This window comes from Sebastes fasciatus, chromosome 2 (genome assembly GCF_043250625.1).
Source record: "Sebastes fasciatus isolate fSebFas1 chromosome 2, fSebFas1.pri, whole genome shotgun sequence".
Lineage (NCBI taxonomy): Eukaryota > Metazoa > Chordata > Actinopteri > Perciformes > Sebastidae > Sebastes > Sebastes fasciatus.
In genome coordinates, this window is record NC_133796.1 from 35,754,283 (window position 1) to 35,777,051 (window position 22,769).

A 22,769-nucleotide genomic window follows, 5' to 3' on the forward strand; every position below is an offset into this window, starting at 1 on the left:
AACAACGGCAACAGTGCTGACAGAGCTAACAGTGTTAACCTGAGGGGAAACCAGAGGGTGGGTGCTACGCTTCTGCGACAACGGTGTTATCAGCTGTAACCGCCATAGCGGTGGCCATGAGTTAGCCAGTCAACGTATCCTCATACAGCGGTTCGTATGTCATCTTACGAAAAGTTATTCCTTATTTTTCGTGCGTTTTCTTACAAATGTCCAGCAACGCATACAGTCTTTTCAAAATAAACTTCACAGGAAACAACTTGGTTAGGTTTAGGAAAAGATCGTGGTTTGGGTTAAAATAACTACAGATGTGGCGTAACTTAAGTACAGAAGTTACGTGACAAATAAATCAACGTTGACTTCTGGTTTCACACAGGCTACGAACACCGGTCTCCTGGGTGAAAGTCAGACAAATCCACCCCGACCTCCTCGCTACGCGCCGTTTGTTGCTCTTTATACTTCCTGGTTCACGATTACGTGGATTACATACAAATTGATTTCGTGGAATAAAACGAACGCATGGCAACAAAGCACAGACAAACTCTGATTACAACACACACAGAGTGAGAGTGACTTCATTCTCTGCTCAGGTAGACATTACTCCTCTATATCTTTACATAGCACATAGTTGTTGGCTGCTATATTGATGCGCTGAATAGTGAATAGAGAACCTTTAACTCAACTTTATTCAGAAACTACAACTTTGATTGTTAAAGAGAAATCTAATGTTTCCAGTACATCTGCCATGTCTCCAGATTACAGTAAAAATGGGAAGCACAGACCAATAACAGCCAAGCCTGTGGTGTGTTAATCCAATTGTGTAGGAGGGTGCGTGTTAACATACGAGTGAGCTAGAGAACTTGATTAATCAGTCATTCATCATTGTATCGCCTGTCTCATGGAAATGTCAAATTACAGTGAGCGATATTTGTAGGGAGGCTTTGTCAGATAATAATTTACCTTGTTCGTCCCTATTATACTGTCCAGGATCACAATAAATGTATGCAGCAACTCATATTCAACATTTACATGTTGTTTGGCGAAACGTAGGCCATATTCTGTGTGAGTGTTTGAAGACAGAGATTTAACAAGGTGTTTGGTGTCGGCACCACCGCTCAGGGTAAAAGGCTGCGGTGTAGGAGACAGCAAGGTCAGTGGAGATCAATGCAACTGATATCTGATGGGATTGACCAAATGTGTAAACAAGGCTCAGCAGCTTCTCTGTGTGTGTGTGTGTGTGTGTGTGTGTGTGTGTGTGTGTGTGGAGTTTGTGTTTGCTGTTTGTATATAGCTCCCACACTATCTGATTGTATTGTTGATTTTAAAAGTATGTATTTTAGATTTGGGAACTGCGAAGCTGCGGTGTATTTAAGCATGTTTATCTCTGTGACTGTGTTCACACCTACAGTTCGATTTCTATGATTAAAAAAAGCTGATTTTGTTAAATGTTTTATCTTGTTTGTTTAGGTTCACCGTCCTGAACCAAAGCTTCTAAATTAAACCCACATTAATCTGCACGGAGCTTGTTTATTGAACAGCGGCTCAGTATCCTGCCGTCCTGCAGCGTGTTGGTTCACTCAAAGCAAGTCCGATTCAGTCCGTTTAAAGGAATACTTTACCCACAAAATGATCATTTGTAGATCATTTAGACACCCCATGTTACCTTGAATTCTTGAACAAAACTTAGTTTTTCTTGCATGCCTCCACAATGAATGAAGAATCCAAAACGGAGAAAGTCTTGATGAATTGAAGTAAATGGAGGCCGCAAAACTGTCTCAAAACATCCAACTCTCACACAACTCATGCAGTATAATCAAAGTCTCATTTATCCAGTCGTTTGCTCACTACCTCCCAAACACATGCTTCTTCGCTAAAATCTAAAACACTTTCGCCTACACAGACGAGCTACTCGTCCGTGCGAGTCCAAAGTGTTTTAAATAGTACGATTTTAGCGAAGATGCATGTGTTTGGGAAGTAGTGAGCATTCAACCGGATAAATGAGACTTTGATTATATTGCATGAGTTGTGTGAGTTTTGATGTTTTGACGGTTTTAAATGTGACCCCCATTTAATTCATCACCACTTTTCTCTGTTTTTGGATTCTCCGTTCGCCGTGGAGACATGCAAGAAAAACAAAGGGGGTGTCTAAATGATCTACAAATGATCATTTTGTGGATGAAGTATTCCTTTAAGTTCAGCCAAGTGGCCTTGTTTCTACTGTTGACCACAGTTATTAGTCTTAACCCTCTGAGGTCTATTTTTACATATCTTCTTAAATTCCCCTTTTAAAAGGTACTTACATATGACATCATATCAATGTGTTTCATATCAAAATTTGCAGAACAACAAACAATATCAGCTTTCTTTACACTGAGGCTCCCATTTGTCCTCGGCCAGGGGTTCTTAACCTTTTTCATGTCAAGGACCCCTATATTGATACACATTTAGGTCACGGATCCCCCTTTGAAAAGACTTCGCTTCAGGGACCTAAATCTGAAAAGACTTTGTTTATTAGATATGATTAAGACCAGAATTCGATAGTTGTCAACTACAGTTGAGAAGATAACCGATGTAAATAACTCTTATTTACATCGGGCTCACTTCTATAGTGAATTAAATGGTGACAATAAAGTATTCACCATTTTTCTGGAGACCCCCTGGAACTCCCTCAAGGACCCCTGGTTGAGAACCGCTGTCTTAGAGCACTGTGTAAAGAGATCATTTGGCCCTATGGCTGAAATGTTGAAGTCTGCTTTTTGAAATTCTTCAAATCTCTTGTGAAAACATACCTTTACTCATATGGATGATTTGTTTTGGTGATTGAGATGGGTTTACCAAAGTCTTAGATTCACAAAAGTAGTGTAATATATATATAAAAAAAATAGTAGATAAATGAATAATAAATGTCTAAAATGAAATTTTGTAATATTGCTTTTTGAGTAGAAGTGTTGTCTGTCACTGTCACCACAGAGGGGCCGAGATCAAATGGGACTGAATAATGAATTCATTCATACTGGGTGTATCAAGCTTCATGGGATGTATTCAAATGAAAAAATACAACAGTTCCTCAAACCAAACATGTAATAAAACACACTCACATGTGTATGTTTTCATGTGACCTGGTGGCAGACATAGGAGGAGATAGAGGCTGCTGGATGTGCTTCACTTGCAGCTGTGAATCCTCTCAGCTTCTTTCTCTGTAAAAGAAATATACATTTAGGACATTCATTACTACTAAGTTCATTGAAAGACAGTTCTCACTCCCTCACTCTCCTTTCTTCCTCTTTTGAATGCAGGACTTTTACTACAGTGTGATATTGCTAGTTGTACATAAGTATAAGATGTGAGTACCTCCTCCACCTCTGCTGCTTAGCAGGAGAAACTACAGGCAGTCAGGTATCAAAGTGTCTGCTTCTAATGACAGTAAACATCCCCTCCAGTCTGAATTTGATATTATGCCTTCGGGACAATGCAATACACGCAAAACACATTTGACAAACAAAAGATACATAATGGATCCTTTGTAGAATCATTACAATAAACAAACAGCACTATTATATTAAGATTTCAATAAGTTATTAACCTTTGCACATGTATTGCTGTTCTGTATTTGTTTTTATTGAGTTGTGTTTGTTCTATGCACTGTGTTTATTGTTATTGAGACAGAGACACATTTCCTGGCCTGGAGGAAAATATTTTATTTATTTCTATTCTATTCTAAGCATGTTTACTGTGTGGGCCAGTGGTCTACCATATAAAACAGTGGGTCACCATAGAAATGCAGTGATTTCTCCCTTTCTATACTGTCTGCTGTCACATAAAGGTACAAATTACATAAAATGTATATTTAACTTGTATTAGTTGGCTCACTTCTAACAGATCAGGCCGGTCGCACGAAATTAATGACACGATAATGCACAAAAGGCAAAACAGTGAAATAAGAACGGCATTCTTGCTTTAGACATGTCATTTACACACCATGTCTGTACTGACTGTAATGTTTTGTAAGTTATGTTAGTGATGTTTGTGGCGTATTTTCCAAACTAATTTTACGCTGTTTTTGTACATATTTTAATTAGTTTACATGCTTATTTTAAGGCCGACCATGACGATTTTCCTAAACTTAACTAAGTGGTTTTGTTCGTATGATATGACAGTTTGTATGATATCTTACAAAGAGTTATTTCTCATTTGTCATGCGTTTTCCTACGAATGTCCAGCAACTGCATTCTTTGTTTATACTTCCTGGATCCCAACAATTGCGTGCATTAAATACAAATTGATTTTGTGGGATATACGAATTATAGTGCATTACTTTTCGTAGGTATAGCTACGAACGGTGTATGAGAACAGCCTAAATATTCATGCCTCGGCGAGATAAAACGTGACACTGACACGCTGTCCTCTGTTGGACAGGCGGGTCTATTACACGCTTTGGCGTGACATTGGATTGAACAGATTGTACTGCAGGTTTTCTTAGAGGAGAACAGAGAACCTATGTGGTTATTTGTTGATGATGATTAAAGGAAAAAAAACTGCTCCAAGCATTCAATGCTTAAAAGGAACACATTCTCTCTCACATCTCCCTCAAACTCACACAAGTAGAAATGAGATTTGTTAAATTATCTTGATTGACACGACCGTTTTCTTGTCCTGTCTTCTCAGATTGATCACTACGCGCAGAGGGATCTGAAGAAGGGCCTCCAGCTCTTCGGCACAGAGGGCAACGTGGGTCTGACCAACGCCTGGATGATAGTACAAACTGATGTAAGATGTGTGATCACTGGAGGGGGCGGCTGGGAAGATGAGACACAAAGGTTTCTTCTTCTTCTTCTTCTTCTTCTTCTTCTTTCCTTTTTCTACACACATTTCTCTTCCCCTCAGTCACAGTTGGCTGAGGTAAAAGCTTTAAACAAGACTCGGTCAAAACAGAGTATATGTCTGGACCGTGTACGGCCAGTCTGTGAATTTGTGGCTAAATTGTTGTACAAATAGTCAGTGGTCATGTCTATAATGTTAAATCCAGCGGTACATGTCCACCAGGTCCGGCAGGGACACTAGGTGACACGCTGCTCCACTAAACTGGCCGTTCAAGCGTTGACTACTCTATTGTTTAATGTATGTGATTGGTTCCTGTTTTTCTGCTTGCCGTTTCAAACAGGAAACAACTTCGCAGCCTGCTCTTAAACGTTCTGTTATTTCATCAAATAATCCACCAAAATCTACTTCTGAAAACATTTTAAGCAAGAAATAGGCCATGCCACTGCTGAATCTCGTTTCATGTTAGAACTAGATCGCCTAGTTTGACAGCTTGGTCCAAGTTTTGTGAGCCGGACGTGTCGAGCTGGATGGGCTCATTTGCATAACGGACTGTTCGACCAATGAGGAAACTCCAACACTCGGCCGACCAATCGTGTAGCTTCATTACTCAGTCAGTGACAGACTTTTGCGTTTGTAGGGCTGGCCCTCTGCGGTCCAGCGAAAAACATTCTGTAGTTAACATTGCAGCCCATTCAAAATGAACTTCAATGCCATTTCGCAAGTCAAGTCAGGCAAAATACCTTGTCACAAGCTGAGATACATGATGTTTTGACTGCATAATTCATTATGCTACTGCTTACTTTTGCTATCGGCAAGGTTTCACCAGTTGCACCGCTGTGATCACATTAAATTAAAAGGGAGTCGTCAAATGCCGAAGGGCCATTTGATTTTACATTTTGTGTAAAATTTGAATAAAACACTGCAATCCATTCTGTGGTTAATGGGATCTAGACATTTACAAGCTGGCTGGTATAAAATAATACTGACAATCTAAAAAATGGCATCAGTAAAAAATGTGTGAAATGTCTCAACCGACAGTAACAAACACTCAAAGATCTGCTAGTTTAAATACTGTCGGATAGATTAATGCAGACATCATAGACTCTCCGAGGTAATCTTTGACTCTAGCTCCCACTTTGATGTGCCTTTTTTTTTCTTTTGTATTATTTATTTATATTTTCTTAAATTCCTCTGCAAAGAATGTGCAACGTAATATGAGAAACAGAGATTTGGAATTACAGAGGACGGATGCTGCTGCTGGCGGATGCCTTTGGGAGACATCAAATGATAGATCGCAGACTTCAGGGCTCTTTGGACCTATTTCATATCACAGATCCAGTGTTATGGCTTGTTCCATTAGCAAATGTGCAGTAAATGCTTAATGTATGGCTCTAGTGCGTGCATGCGTCTATCTGCAAGGCTTATTGTGCAAGTGTGTGTCCTTGTGTGCAAAGGGCATAAATGATGACAGAGAAATGTATTGCTATGCAAATAATATATGCAAATGTGTGCATGTGTGGGTTTTTATGTGCAGAGGTTGTTTTTTTTCCCTGCGTACAGGATGATAGCATGAGGCCTGAATGAGCCGCGGTTTGAAAAAGCATGTGTGCAAGAGTGAATGTGCACTTTTTCTCCTTGTCAAATCAGAGCGGCTATGTGTGGGGCTCCATAAAGTCTGGCTTAGATGAGGTCCATTAAAAGGCAGCTCTCATTTTGTCACTGTTCACCCTCCCAAGCCTCCTTCGTACATGCTGAGTCACTGAATAGATAATACAGCAGATGTCCCTGGAGCAAAGTTCACCCTGAATATTATTAATGTCTGCTTATGGAATACAAAATAATCTACATACATGAGTAAAAGTAGTACAAACATCCACAAAGGCGCCACAAGCAAGAACAATAAATCAGAAAGGCGAAGACGCCACGGTGGTTGTAAACTTTTCAAGGTGAAAACATTTGAATATTACGACTGTGCAGTTTTTAGCCTTTGATTTGTTCTTGAACTTTATGCTTCAAATGCTTTCTGGTAATGTGAATTCTGCTCATGATAAATTGCAAACTTGATCCATTGTTTAAGCAGGCGAGCGAGTTTGAAATTAACACACAATCCGTGATTCTGTGCACGGAGCGGCGTGGGGAGCATTATTCCTGTGTGGAAAATAAAGTCCACTGAATGAACAAAACATCAGGGGGACTTTATCTTTTCAAGAAGTACACTGATGAATTGAATTGTGGTGGAAGCCATGATCCCTTATCAAAAATCCATACCAATCACAAAGGGGGGAGATGTAGATAAAAAGAAGCAGGCGAGTTAGAAAATGATTTTAGGTCTTTGAGACAAATGAGATGCGGATTGTACAAAAGGGGCTGCAGCTCAATATCGGGAAGATTAAGGCTTTTCTACCCCCAGCACATATAAATTATTTTGCCCAGTAAATTGTATTCTTGTCAGGTAAATAATTTGAGATTCCATCAGCGGAGGATGTTTATTTGATATCATGCATTAGGATTTCAGTGTCGTGATAATAAAAGGCCAGACTCTCTTGACTCCTTGTCGTCTCTCTCTGGTGCAGTTTCGCTGCTGTGGAGTTACCAACCACACAGACTGGTTTGAAGTTTACAACGCCACCCGTGTGCCGGACTCCTGCTGCCTGGAGTACAGCGACAACTGTGGCCTGGACAACCCAGGAACGTGGTGGACAGCGGTAAGTTCTGGCATGAAAACCAAAGTAAACCTCCAAAAGGTGCTTCTTATCACTAACTTTCTAATCTTTTACAGTTACACAGGATTATAAATTCACTGTTTGCTAAACCCCTTCCCTAGTGTAGTCGAATCATACCTTAGCAACCGTAACTAGGCACAGCAGGCCTGTGAAGCTGTGTGCATGGGGCCGTAAGAAAGAACTGGTATTTAAAGTTTGATGAGGGATCCATAATCACCATAATGTGGCAGAAATAGTGGTAGTAGATTTCCTAAAAAACAATGTATAGACTCAAATACTCAAATACAAAAATAATCCCTCTCGATCATCCCTTATGACCCACTAGACAGCCCGTTCGCACGAAAAGGCGCATCAATGCCACGATAATGCAAAATGCATTTAGCGTGCATTACAAATGGCTTTCTTGCATTTGGCGTGTCATTTGTAGTGACGCTTGTGATGCATTTTCCGTATTTATGTTACATTGTTTCTGTACTTATTTTTACTTAGTAGTTACTTTAAGCCCAACCATGACGTTTTTCCTAAACCAAAGTGGTTTTGTTGCCTAAACCTAACTGCGGCCATTACCGTAGTTTTGTTGCATGGCGTACAAATGACATGCGAAAAAGCTAAAATGCATCCGCATGGCACGCAGAATGTCTGTGTAACGTCTATTTATAGGTCTCCCGTGAGACTGGGTTGTAAATGTGTGTGGCTGTGTTTGCCCTCTGCCTGTATTTTCTTATTTTGCTGTGTTTCTGGGCATCAAACTCTATAAAAATGTAGCAACCAGGTGCCAGATCGTAAACATAAGCAGACCAAGAGGAAACTACAGTATGCAAATGACTGATATAGTGCTGAAATAAAAAAAATATATATATATATAGCAAGGCGAAACGCCAAGCAGACAAAACTCCACAACGCCAACCACTACAAGTGGCAGTGTAGCGATTTACTGCGCATGTGTGGAGAGCGTTTTTCGAGCAGACAGTATGAACAGAACTATGATGCTTCCATGGTGTCCACACCGTGTATTCGTCCGTTCGGGAGTATAATCGAGTTTTAACCCTAACTGCGGTCAGGTTGCGCTTCTGATGTCGTTGAGCCGGGGAGGAGGGGCCAACTAGTTGTGTTTATAAACCGCAACCAACAAATCCAATTCATTCTGCCTTTAAGTTTATTATCTCTGCTGGTGAGAGTCTACCTGACCTGTACGGGGGAACCAAGGTCCAATTTAATCTCAGGTACAGATTCAAAACAAAGAAAAACAAACAAGAGGTCACATTTAATTTAAATGCAAATTTGTAAAGCCGAAAGGTCTAATCCTAAATCATTCTGGGACCATAATGAATATGATTTAACTTCCTAAAATGTTTGTTTTTCTCTCCGTACCAAGAAGAACTTTTATTCAAATTATTCTTTTTATTCAAGTAATTCTGTTGAAAAACAACTTGGCTCACAAATCGTCCAATTGAGCAAAGCCAAAAACAAACTAGGTCTGCTATCTTTTTTGGACCTTAGCTGTGCAGCACGAGCAGCAGGACATAGTGAGAGATTTTTGTTCATAATTAGTGATATTGAATTAATCACTTCTGATGTTCGTCTGATGTTCGTCTGATGTAGAATCAGTGTTTTTACTTTTTAGAAGCTGCACTGCAGAGAGTTGTTTAACTTTCAGATTGTGATTGAAGATTAAGAACGCAGCCGTTCAACAAAATGACAGACATGTTCTGTATGTCATTAAATACTTTGCAATGACAAAAATAAAAACAACAACTGAGGTTTAGAGGTCTTACACCTGTGGTGCATCGCTGAGTCTCCTCACAGCTATTAGACTGGTGTTCCGAACCTGGTGTTCTTCGGGGGTTGCCAAAGATCACAGGGGGTGCTCCAGGATTTTATCAGTTCTGAGGTTGTCAAAATGTAAATTTGCTCATGTATAACTAAAATCATAATAACACACTTACTGGATAATTTATACATTGCTACCTAGTAGCAAAATCTAAGGAAATATTCTGCTTTGTTGGTGTTTAGCCTTTCAAAAACAAAATTTTTCACTGTGTTCAAAAACGTATTTGCTCTCCCGTTTGACGCACACAAAGGTAGGCATGCACCTGTATTAATGGAGCAGTCTAACAACACCATAAATTACATTTATTTAACCAGAATAACAAACTCTGGCTCTAACGCTATTATAGTAAATTAATTAAGTCGTTACCAAAAAAAAGATCATATTATGTAGCCGCATGCACTTGGCAAATCTGTCAAGATGTCATCACTTTATTCATGTTGACAAAACTGACGAGTTTTATTCATTAACGAAAGTTTTTGTATTTAAAAATAAAAAATAGAAATTATACTGAATCACTTTATTCAAATTGAGGATTTTGACGTCGGGGGGGGGGGCTCAGCTTTTCTTAGATACAAGTAGGAGGGGGCTTCAAGGAAAAAAAGTTGGGAACCACTCTGTTAGACCATTGATGAGCCACACAGACTTTGTATCCTGATCAGGTTCAAACCAATAATTGATGCGTCTGTGCTGCTGCCAAACCAGACGGTGAAAAAAAGGGTTGGCACTCGAGTTAAATTCATTACTGTTGTGTAAAATCTGCCAAGAGGGGTTGCATGTGTATGAGTGTGAGCGTGACTGTTAATGTTGCAAGTTAATGATTATGTTACTCGTGTTGCTGCAGTAGGAAAGTATGCAAATAGATGTAACGTGATGTAGCAAGCCTGGAAGTTGTTGCAGGAGAGGTAATTGAGTGTGCTCAGATAATATGTAGGGACAGCTGTTATTAATCATACATTCATTCAGAAGTCAAATTACTCCACCTACTTGTGACCTGTTCGTCACCCTGGCAAACTCTGCTGCACAGAAATCTCTTACTAAAGGATCATTTCTGAACTGAAGCACATTGTGTCTCACATGAAAGCAGCCACCTGTTCTCTCGACACTCTTCCCATAAACTCGTCATTAACACAATTAGTCCCAGCAGTTGCTCAGTCATTAAATGAAGATAGAAGCTAGAAAACTGGCAACTGGGCTTTTTCTTTTAAGAATAAGATGGGAAATCTCAGCTCTGAACAACCACAGACTCATATTCAAAATCCCCTTTCTTCCCAAAGTCCAGGAGAAATTGCTTAACTGCTGCCTTCTCTGCTTAAGGACACCATCTTTGAAAATTCCAGTCTGGTTTCAGAGACCTTGCTCTATCGGACAGAATCAGCCCTCTTGACTAATGATCTCCTCTTGGCAGCTGATGCATCAAATTGTGACCTTCCTCCAGCTTTTATATCATCCTTTGACACAGCAGACCACACTATTCTTATGCAGGAACACGAGGTAGGTGTCTCTGACTCAGCCTTTGGCTGGTTTTCATCAGATTGATCCAAAGGTTCTCAGTCTGGGTTGGAAATGCATCCTAAGTTCACTGTTTCCTGTGGGATCCCTCAGGGGTCGATTTTAGGTCCTGTTCTCTTCACAGTTTATGGCTCCACTAGGCCACATGCCTTGAGAACTTCAGATCTTGGATGCCAATTAGCATGTCTTATTTGGGATCTTTAATCTGTCCCATAGTGTGCTAAAGTCACTTGGGATAATATTTTAGCCACATGATCTAAAATTATTCTTAAAGAGAACAATTACAAGGCATATATTACAGTATATTGATATCTTCATCTGGCTGTCAATTACAACAAAAAATAATTGCTTAAACCTGTATTAAAAGGTACCATGTCTAGGATTTGGTGGCATCTAATGGTGTGGTTGCAGATTGCAACCAACTGAGTACCCCGCTGCTTACTTCTGCCTTTCCGAGACTGCGGTAATTTAAGCCACCGAGTGCAAAACCGTGGTAACGCCGTTCGCCTCGCTCAGAGGTCATCCTTACCATAATAACACTACTTTAGGAGCAATGGAAGTTAGACGACAGTTGGCGGTATCGCAGTATTGCACTCTGTGGCTCACGTAACCGCCTTCAGGTAACGTAAAAATGTGAAAGGCTCTCGCTAGAGCCAGTTGGGTTTGGTCCATGAAGAGGACCCGCTACCTATGTAGATATGAAGGGTTCATTCTAAGCTAACGAAAACACAACGATTCTTAGTTTCAGGTGATCATACACTAATGAAAACATAGTTATTAATATGATATTCCATTTCTGCTAATAGATCCCCCAAAATGTTACACACTGTTCCTTTAGTAAACATTTTTTGGCCGAAATACGGGTGCAAGGGATGTTATGGACGAGGATACATTTTTACAGTGTTTTGGCTGTCTCTGATATTCAGCTGTATTTATTCGAGCCAGAGTATACGGCCGAAGAAATACAGCGGAGAGAGGCCAAGGCTGCAGCGGGGAGGATATGGCTGCCGGGGACCCTCCGGGCGCCAGAAGTTTGTGTGCAATGCATCTTGGTACATGTAAGCACTGCCAGCACGGCTCCGCGATCAGGAGAACTCAGCTTTCTTGGCAAATATAGCACACACTGAGGAATTTATTGCTTTAATTGACTACATTTACCATCAACACTGACAGGACGTCCACATAAATGGTGGCAGGATGTCCCTTTAACAGCACATACTGCACTGCACTTTCTGCGAGGACAGTACTTCCTTAAGTAACTAAAACAATATTTTACCCTGGGTTACTTTAAAAGTCTATTAGCTATAAAAGCAAGAAACACCCTTTTTTCCTTTTCTCATGCAACTTATTCAGGTCACTAAAAAAGACAAAGTGAAAAATTCAAAAGCAGCAGCCCTGCACAACAGCTGCATGTTGTTCAGCTCTGCCAACTGCAAAAGCTGATTATTGCGCTATTATTTTGGGGGATCAGCATGAAAGATTAAAATAAAGTGTCACAGTTAGATGCGATGAAAAAAAATGTAAGTGAAAAATAAGTTTTGAAGTCAACACATTGTTGTCATTAACACACTGAAGGCACTTAACACATGGAGTGTTTGTCTGCTGCTGTCATCCAGCAGCGCTGCAGCGGTCTCTCCATCATAATGAGTGAAGATGATGAACAGTAATGACAATGAATTCAGAGGAGCTTCAGATGTTATTGAGTCGATGCAACAAACTGGTAAATGGGCCCATTTCAAAAATCACATCAAGTGAGCCAGATGTCGCCTGTAGAAACAGTTACAGTTTGTAATGCTCCAAATTAAGTGTGTCACTCATCTCTTTTAAGAAATGTCACACCTTGTCGGATGATTTCAATTTTGTATTTAAAACCAGATTTCAAGCGTATCCAACATAAACTTGGATACAGCAGCTGAAAACACCTCAAGATCCATTTACGAGCTGTTCTGGGACTTTCTACCATATGACATGATCTTCGTCAACAGATGGAGGAGGCCAGTTGTCAGTGAATTGTAGATGTTCAATTTTTACTTTTTTTCTGAGCACTATAACACATTGTTTCAACGAAGTACTTAAATTGGTACAACAAGGCAAATTATGCTGTTGAAAGCTCCAGAACAGCTACTAAAACACCGTATCCTCATACATCAGTTTCGTATGATATCTTCCAAAAAGTTATTATTCATTTTTCATGTGTTTTCCTACAAATGTCCAGTAACGGGTAAATTTTCCGCTCCAGTCTTTTCAAAATAAGGAAACAACATGTCTTCACAGGAAACAACTTGGTTAATTTTGGCGACAAAACTACTTTGTTAAGTTTAGGAAAAGATCGTGGTTTGGGTTAAAATAACTCAGGAAATGGCGTAACTTAATTATGGAATTTACGTGACAAATGAATCAACATAGAATTGTGATTTCACGCGGAATACGAACAACGGTCTCCTGGGCCGAAATCCGGTATTTTTGACCCACCCATCCACCCTGATTTCTTCCCTATACGGTGTTTGCCGCTCTTTATACTTCCTGGTTCACAATTTGATTTCGTGGAGTATATATACTAATTAAATTAAAAAAATACAGTGCATCGCTTGTAATATGTATAGCTACAAATAGTGTATGAGTACAGCCTGACTAAATGAACCATGTGGTGAGATTCTCATCATACAGTTGAATGTAATGATTATAAAACTCGGACTCAGAGACCCTGTTTCAAACTTGTACTAAAACTCGTTCCACAGTTTAGAAACTAAAGTCTGCTGTAAGTGTTTGAATGTGTGTGGATGGCTGAATGTTGACATGTAGTGTAAAGCACTTTGAGTGGTCGGAACACTAGAAAGGCACTATATAAACGCAAGTCCATTTACCATTTACCATTAAAGTAAACCTTAGTTTCCACTTGAAAAGGGCAGATCTCAAACATGATGCCATCATGGTCACAGGTGGGAGTAGACAGGCCTTTGTCTATAAATACAAATCCTTCAACTCCAATTGTTTGCAATTTAATTTGTCCACTCAGCAGTGGAAAAGGCCAAACTGCAGCTGTTAAAAATTATGCTATTTTAGAAATTAACGACCTTTTAAAATGTTTTTCTATTACTTTTCCTCAAACCAGGTTCTGCACAAACCATTGAAAGATTTTTCAAAATTATGCATATTTACTTCCTTCAGGTGACAGCTTGTTGGCCTTCACGTAGACCTCTAACCACCAGCATGAAAGGCAAATTAATCCAGGTAGTTCAGTATTATGATTAATGTTTGCCCTGCAGATGAAGGATTCTGTTAGTGTTCACATTGAAGCATAACAGTTCTCTGTCAATAATACCTGCAGACTCTTTTTTTTAGGTATATTATTTCGATTACATTCATCTTTCTGCGGTGCACATACTGTAGATCAGTGACACATTTTTTTGCTTCTCAGTTTGAAATCAAATCATACTCCTGAGAAGTGGCAAAAGGAAGTCAGAGAGGTCATTCAGGGACACCAACAGGTTTGTATCTTTTTACAGATACAAATCTTTTAAAGACCTCATATACATTTTTTTCAGTGAATAGAGTTGGAATGAAGTCTGATCCTTGGTGTCGGCTTTAGATTCCTGTGGTTCTTTGTCGCCGGCAGCTGAGTGTTCGTGACCTCGGGAACTGTGTAAAAAATATTTTCTACAGATGAAAAAAAGACCTCCTCACGCTCTCGTTGATAGCTTGAAAGGCTACGAATGTTTCAAGGTTTCCTCTGAACGTAGATAACTGGTATGCTTAATGTGGATGGAAACATTGAGATTGTAATTACCTGGAAAATGGCAGCCGTTGAAGTGCCTAAAACAACTCATAGACTGTATATAATAATAATAATAATAATAATAAATTTTATTTAGTGGCGCCTTTCTGGACACCCAAGGACACCTTACAAAAATCAGTTAAAACATTGACAGATAAAACAATATAAAAACAACAGGACATGACAGAGACATATTTGTACAGACACATAGGATGGGTGATGATGAGTTCTAGAGAGAGTAGGCCAGTTTAAACAGTAGGGTTTTGAGGAGGGATTTGAAAGATGTGATATTGTCAGACTGCCGGATGTGTGGGGGGAGTGAGTTCCATAATCTGGGAGCAGAGCAGCTGAATGCCCTGGCTCCCATGGTGCTGAGGCGTGAGGTGGGGGTGGTCAGAAGTCCGGCTGATGATGAACGGAGGGAACGGGAGGGAGTGTACTCCTGGAGGAGGTCTGTGAGGTAGGTGGGGGCGAGGTTATGGAGGGCTTTGTAGGTGAGCAGAAGGTTTTTGTAGTCGATCCGGGATTTAACAGGGAGCCAGTGCAGCTGGATGAGGATGGGGGTGATGTGGTCGGAGGATTTGGTGCGGGTGATGATCCGGGCGGCAGAGTTCTGAATGATTTTGAGTCTGTTGAGTAGTTTGATGGGAATGCCGGAGAGGACAGCGTTGCAATAGTCGATCCGGGATGTAACAAAAGCGTGAACCAGGATTTCAGTGCTGGAGTGGGACAGGGATGGGCGGAGTCTAGAGATGTTGCGGAGGTGGAAGAAGGCGGTCCGGGTGATGTTTTTTATGTGGGATGAAAAAGAGAGTGTGCTGTCCAGGGTGACCCCAAGACTCTTGACATGGGTGGAGAACGGTACTGGGAAGCCATCAATGGTGATGTTTTGAGCGGTGGTGTGTTGAGTTTTGGAGATGTTGTTCTTGGAGCCGATGAGCAGGGCCTCGGTTTTATTGCTGTTGAGTTTTAAAAAGTTCCTGCTCATCCAGCTCCTGATGTGTTGTAGGCAGGTGGTGAGGGAGGCGGGTGGCAGGGCAGCAGTGGGTGTAGTTGAAATGTAGACCTGTGTGTCGTCGGCATAACAGTGGAATCGGACATTGTGATGACGGAGGATAGTGCCAAGGGGAAGGAGGTAAATGATAAACAGGAGTGGACCCAATACTGACCCCTGGGGGACACCCAGTGAAACAGCGGAACACCTTGACCTGTGATTACCCAGTTTTACAAATTGTAGTCTGTCGGTGAGGTATGAGGAGAACCATGTGAGTGCAACACCAGTGATACCAATATCAGTCAGACGTGTGATGAGTAGTGGGTGGGAGATGGTGTCAAAGGCAGCAGTGAGGTCGAGGAGGATGAGGATGGTGAGCAGTCCAGAATATAAAGATGAACGACATGACAGCTCCCCAAAAGTGAAGCAATAACATCTGGATCGCCCCCTGGTGGCTGGCTGCAGTATAGGTCATAAATCCTGCCTCCTCCATGTTAGTGGATGGGACCTGGGTCAAACTAAAAAGTCAAAGTACACATCTAATACATTTTTCCCAATGATGGTTTCTGTCATTTTAATTAGTTCCTATCACGCTGATGTATGTTCAAATGTTATTTTTCGGATAAGTTTGGTTTTAATTAGTTAGTTGATGCTATAAAAAAAGGGGTGAGACGTCATGATTGACAGCTGTGTGAAGTAGTAACGCAGCCGGAAACTCGGGAGTTCTACAAGCAAGGGGATGTAACTTTAACTTTCCATAAACGTCACGAGTCTGTCTAATAGAACATGTGTCAATTTGATCATAAATGTAGTTATAGAGATGAGATTATGGTTAGTTGTGTCTTTCTAGCCAAACAGCTACCGTGGTGCTAACGTAGCAGCTACGTGGCTCAGGCTTACAAGCTGCGGCCGTGCTCGGCTTGTGATTGGCTCAGGTGGGTGTGTGGGCGGGACTTTGATACGCTCCTGTTCAGGGTTCAGGTTCCGGGAAAGGTGCGTAGTTACGCTGTGCTACAATCGGCAGTAGCGTGATGAGGCGATGAGCGTCTATTCTGCGATGAGCGCTGCATGTATGGTGTTTTTTCTGGTTGCTGAGAGTTGAAAAATGTTCAATATGGGTAAAACGCTGCAAAACAATCTGGATAAATGAAGCCGTTTGCAAAAACATTAAAAAAGGCAATAATATCGCATATCATGCTGTTGAGCCAATCATTGTCACCGCAGGGGAATTTCCTTCACCACGACAGATCTATTAAAGTCCCTCCACTGCAGCTCAACACAGAATGATCTAAGGAAACATAAAGAGGAAAGTTTGAACTGAAAGGGCTGTAACTTTGGGAGATACTCACATGATTTATGTGAAAATGTGAACCTTTAAGTTAGTCTTTAACCAACCCGTTCTCACGGGTGGGCAGGGAGGGGTGGTGGATGTGTCAAACAAACAAGAGGCTTTCATCCAGGAGACTGCTGTTCATGTCCCGTGTGAAACTAAAAGTAACATTGACTTATTTTTGTCCCGTCAGTCGTTAGTGACGTGACTCGTTGGTATCGTCAGTCACGTGAGTCGTTAGACAGTGAAGTTAATGCCAACCACGACCGTTTCCTAACCCTAACAAAGTGGTTGTGTTGCCTAAACCTAACTTCCTGTGAAAACAGAAGTTTATTTTAAAAGGACACTATGCATGTAACAAGTGTATATGGACACGCCATGCCTGGCATGTCCAAAAGTACAGTAACACAAGAGGGGTACCCCGTGAGTCGGTCCCTGATACCAAGGGGCACTGACCAAGCAGCGGTATTTGACGAGTTGGGAGTGAGAATGTGTTGCTTTAATCATGATCTGGATCCTTCTCTTACTCTAACCAAGCAGTTTTCTGAATTGAAGCCAACCTCATTATTATAAAACACCCATTAGAGATGTTTTGAAAGGCAACGCCAAACATTTCGCTATTCAGCACGGAAGTTCATCCTTGACCTTTTGTAACAGCCAGTGTCACAAAATAAAATAAGTCCAATTATACACCCACTTGGCTTTTCTGAGCTTTCAGACGAGCCTCCTACACAGAGCAGAACATCTTATCAGTGAGGGGGAGGAGGAGGAGAGAGAGAGAGAGATTAGGGAAGGTCCAGGTGGATGATGGGAAACCTGCCTCACATTACAAAAACACTGCTGAATCAGCACCGACCACCAACAGCATTGGGACTCTAGCCAGAGTTCTCAAGTCACAAGGAGTCGACACAAACCTTTTCAACACCTTAAGTCCCTGTGCTGGGACTGGCTTAGCAGCTTCCGTGGTTTTATGGGAGTCCGCAGTGGACGTCAAACAATAAAAATATGAATTTATTTATTTTCAGGTGCAGCTCTGTGGTCCAGGAGGGCTGCAGCCGTTTCCATAAATAACACTGAAGCTGAACTAAATTTTGTCCGACTGCATGACTTTCCATATCGATCCAGCACAGAATTATTTCACCTTGTGCAAAAGGAAAACATATTTTTTGCTTCCCTGATGTTTCGGGCAGCAGTAAAATGTAGATTGTGTTGGTTCCCCTGACTCTGACTCAGCTTCTTGACATAAGGAGATTTAAAAAAGAAAAAAAGAAATAGCACAATCTGGAAGGCATGTCTGCAGAAATGAATAATTAAATTAGAGCAGCAGTGTAGACTGTTATAGCACCTTTTTTCCTTTACTACAGTGTGTCTTTTCTCCAATGTGACATACTCAAACACACAGTTTGGCACGCATACCTTTAAAATGTCTATAAAGGTGAAGGTGCCCTGTGCCACCTGGCAAATGCCACTCCCATCACTTTTAATGTCACATTTCATTTGTTCCAACAAAGCCACTTTCTTTGCTTTGAGGATTCATCTCCTTTTAATTTCTCACACCCATCCCTGACCCAGAAGGGCATTGCTCCAGTTCCTCTGTTAATAATAATTATCTTTCTTTTCTTTTCTGCCTTTTGGGCACTATATGGCTCGAGGACATTTTTAGAAAAGGGATTTTTGAAATGTACTCTAGGTGCTGAAAATGTCTTCGTGACAAAAAAAAATGGGGGAAGCAGTGAAAAGGTTTTTGTCAAGTTGCCTTCAAAATGCATTCAAGCAATGCCAGACATGAAAAATTCAGCCCATTCTCATGTCTAAATGATACCTGTGGGGTATGTGCTGCTCCCGTATTCACATTACTCCTGTTTGTACAGCTGAGGGGAGACAAGGACGGCGGGAACTCTTGCATTTTGGAAAGTTTTCCCAAAGAATATTAGGTCAGAGGAGGAGAGAGATAAGGATGTTGTCACAGGGATCAACATTTTCTATCACAGTTACAAGAGGAGAAGCTGTAAATGGCACATCATCCTGTTGTATATATAGCATTGGACATCTAAATGGTGAGGTTACATTTGTGGACTAATGTTTGCTCATTCTGTGTGTGTGTGTGTGTGTGTGTGTGTGTGTGTGTGTGTGTGTGTTTCTCCACAGCCGTGCTACGAGCGTGTAAAGGACTGGCTTAATGAGAACCTGGTGGCTCTTTGGATCTTTGCTCTATGCACAGCACTTACTCAGGTAATTACAGCTTTTAAGTTGAGCGACTTGTTTTTTTTTCAGCAGTCATTAACTCTCCGTGCTTGATGTCTGCAGCCTCAGACGGAGGCTCTTGCTTTGTGATAAATAAACCCTAATACTTTGCATTAAGAGCTGAACAGCAGGATTTCTCTGGACCGCAGGAGCCCGTATAAGCCTCTTGTGTTGCCGCTGTAGACCACATACGAGGGTTTGACTCTCCGCAAAATTATATTATCTCCTTTCCAGCCGAGCGGCACGTGATGCGCTTACACAAGCCGAGAGGGGGAAGACGCCGCTCTTGAAAGCACCAATCACACGAGGCTTCTGGGATGCTCATTTTTTGTCATCGGTTATAGATTCTTGCACTTTTTGAAAATCCTACTGTACATGCAACAAAATGAAAACCAGACAGAAGATGTCATCACTGCCAGACTTGTGTCAAATATCTGTGATGTCTGCCAGCTGACTGAGAATTAAACAAGGCAAAAGTGAGCATGGCTCACATACTCCCACTCACTGCTTGACCCCTACTAAAGAAGGTTCAAAGGTTTTGCCCTTTTGGAACTAATGGAATTAATGGGCATTAACTAATTAAGTAATGGGCACCCTGGACTTCTAACCCCCAAAAGGCACACAGACCACACTGTCAACCACCTTACCAAATTTGAAGTTCCTAAGTTAAATAGTTTCCGAGTTCTACTCCGGAAACGAAAGTGTGACGCGCGAACGGACGGAAGGACGGACACATGGAACGCTATATACGCCCAACTACGTTGTCGTGGAGGAAAGTAGCTCTAGCTGCTGCAGCCTTCATTTGCTCTGGAATGAACAGCAATGTATGGCGAATGTTAGCAAAGTTTAGATAAACTGATACATGTCCATTGTCTTTTGGCTTCTCTACTTGTGCCACTGCTCAACGTATTCTCATACAACGGTTTGTATGATATATTACCAAAAGTTATTCCACATTTTTTGTGCGTTTTACTACGAACGTCCAGTGTCAATCTCCGCCCCAGTCTTTTCAAAATAAACTTCTGTCTTCACAGGAAACAACGTGGTTAGGTTTAGGAAAAGAACGTGGTTAAGTTAAGCCGCCCTGGAAGCGGCGGCCACAGTAGTCACTGTTTAGCAAAGATTTACATCGACTATGTTTACGTGCACACGGATATTCCACTGTTATTCCAAAGGTGACAATATTTTGAATTTTATACGGGTCATGTTAACAGCATATTCTGAATTAGACCTTATTCTGAATGGAGCATTTTACAATTAAGACATGTGGGATATGCCGATATTATTCAGGTTTTAGGAGCGTTCTTTGGACATGTATACAGCACATTCAGAATATGCGTCTCAATTGGGGTTTTTCCGTCAGTTTGCGACACACAACCTCTTGCCTGTTTACGAACAGCTCTGTGCGTTGTACACAAACCAGCTAGCTGAAGGTTTGCAGAGATGCATGACCTAAAGAAAAGCCCACATTTCTGTTCGGAAAGAGAAACACACCTTCTTTTAAACATGATGAAAGACTTGGATATCAACAGGCCGACCTTTTCAAGTTGGTGGTTGAAGGAATGAAAGAGGGAGGCTGTGTTCGCCACCGGTTACTTTAATCGGAATATGCATGGCTGCATATAAATGGGAATATTAGTGGAATATTCATTTTCATTAGCCATGTAAACAGCTTAGTAGGAATATTGTCTTTTTCGGAATAAGGGCAATGTAATGTGCATGTAAACATAGTTACTGTTTTGTTTGTTTGTGCTTGCACACCCAAATTTAATTGCCATTGCACAGCTAAGATGTGTCCGAAAAACTCTCCAGTGCAGATTCAAAAATATAAATATAGTTCAGAGCTTTTTAGGAAGAATTTGGGGAATGGAAAAAGGGGTTAGGACTTTTAGATAAACCCCAGTAGGCAATTTTTTATAGCATTAGACCTAGGGAATAGGGATAGGAAAATAACTTCTAACCTATATAAGAATATTTTTGTGCATTATTCCAAATATTTCCTTAAAATTAAATAAAAATGGAGATTAAAAAGTAGAAAAATAAACACAGGCATACCTCATTTCAAAGTCAAGTCAAATCAAGTCAATTTCATTTTTAAAGCCCAATATCACAAAATACAAATTAGCATCAGGGGGCTTTACAATCTGTACAGGATACGACAACCTCTGTCCTATACAGTACGACCCTCTCATTGGATAAGGAAAAACTTAACCAAAAAAAACCTTTCAACAGGGAAAGAAAATGTAAGAAACCTCAGGAAGAGAGCGTCTAAAGTTCACATAGACACAGGGAACTGAAATCAAAAGTATATTTCATGGCACTGTATTGACCAACATTTCCAAACATAATCCAACAAATGGTGAAGAAACTGCAGTATGAATATCAGCAAACATGCTCTCATGTATCCTGGCCATGCACCATAATAAAGTTCTGGGAAGAAGCCTCCAAGGAAGTGTTTCATCATGATTTCCCACAAGAGATAGTTGCACCGGAGGGTTCACAGGAAAGTGCTAAAATCTGTCACAGACCTCATTAACAGCAGCCATGAAGTGTAATACAGTACACCGGTTAAAACATGACTCTCTGTGTAAAATGTATGAAATCTAAATGTTAGGCTAATTGAATAAAACAAATCAATTTACACCCCAAACAGGTGGATCTGTGTGATGTGATTAATGCCAGGGCATCATTTAATTAATTCACACACAGACACTAAGGCTAATTTTACATTTGGGCATCTACATTTTAAAACACTGCTTTTGTGTGAAAACGATTTATGTCGCATTAGCGTCTTCATGCTGCCTGAACAACATAAAAACAGATTAATCCCTTCTTCTTCTTCGCCTTCAACAAAAATGCATCACAGCCAACAGGCAGCCTAGTTTACCTCATTATTTCATGGTTGCCGTCATGTTAATGACAACAGCTGTGTATTAATCTATATTGACATTTTAAATGAATGATGACAGAGAAAGTAAGAGGCGACCAACCGGCGACTTCCAGTGCTAAAAAAATTAAACCAACACGGAAGTGCCAAAAACTGCAGTTCCTCAAACAGCAACTTGAGGCTGGCCTCAAAAGGGGGTCAATCTCCATGGACCTCCATGTTAAAGCAGAAATAAACATGTTTACAGCCTGGTACAAAACAAGGTTTTGGTCTCTATAGCTAATTTCCTCGTTCATAACAACTGTACAATTTAATTATATTAAATCTTAAAGTTAGGCATAATTCAGGGTGTGGCCGCTTTGGGCGCTATGTGGTTGCTGGTCGCTAGCTGCTCACCCGGGCCCGCGACGAGTCACCTCTTTGCCCATTTGTGGATTAGTTGGTTAGGCTGCAATCCATTGCAAGTTGGAAATCAATAATTCCAAGTCGGTATTCCTGACTTCTGATCTAAATGCATCTCAGTGCATCTGCTCTGGAAAACATGGACGCCCGCCGCAAACTGATGCTAGTATGGCAGGTTTCTTGTGACAAAAGACCAAATCATCTTTAAATTAACAACTAGTCAATCCTGTGGGGAAATACACTGTTTCTCATGCAG

General features: G+C 40.9%; 1 protein-coding gene across 4 annotated transcripts in view; it reads left to right on the top strand.

Moving 5' to 3' along the window:
• Positions 1 to 22,769, top strand: part of tspan4a (tetraspanin 4a) — a 192,069-nt gene that overhangs the window by 167,607 nt on the left and 1,693 nt on the right. For all 4 annotated transcript variants that reach the window (XM_074622065.1, XM_074622074.1, XM_074622059.1 and 1 more), the window contains 3 exons: positions 4,663 to 4,764; positions 7,392 to 7,523; positions 19,129 to 19,212. In XM_074622065.1, coding sequence (XP_074478166.1) covers positions 4,663 to 4,764; positions 7,392 to 7,523; positions 19,129 to 19,212 — 318 coding nt within the window. The remainder of the gene's footprint in view (positions 1 to 4,662; positions 4,765 to 7,391; positions 7,524 to 19,128; positions 19,213 to 22,769) is intronic.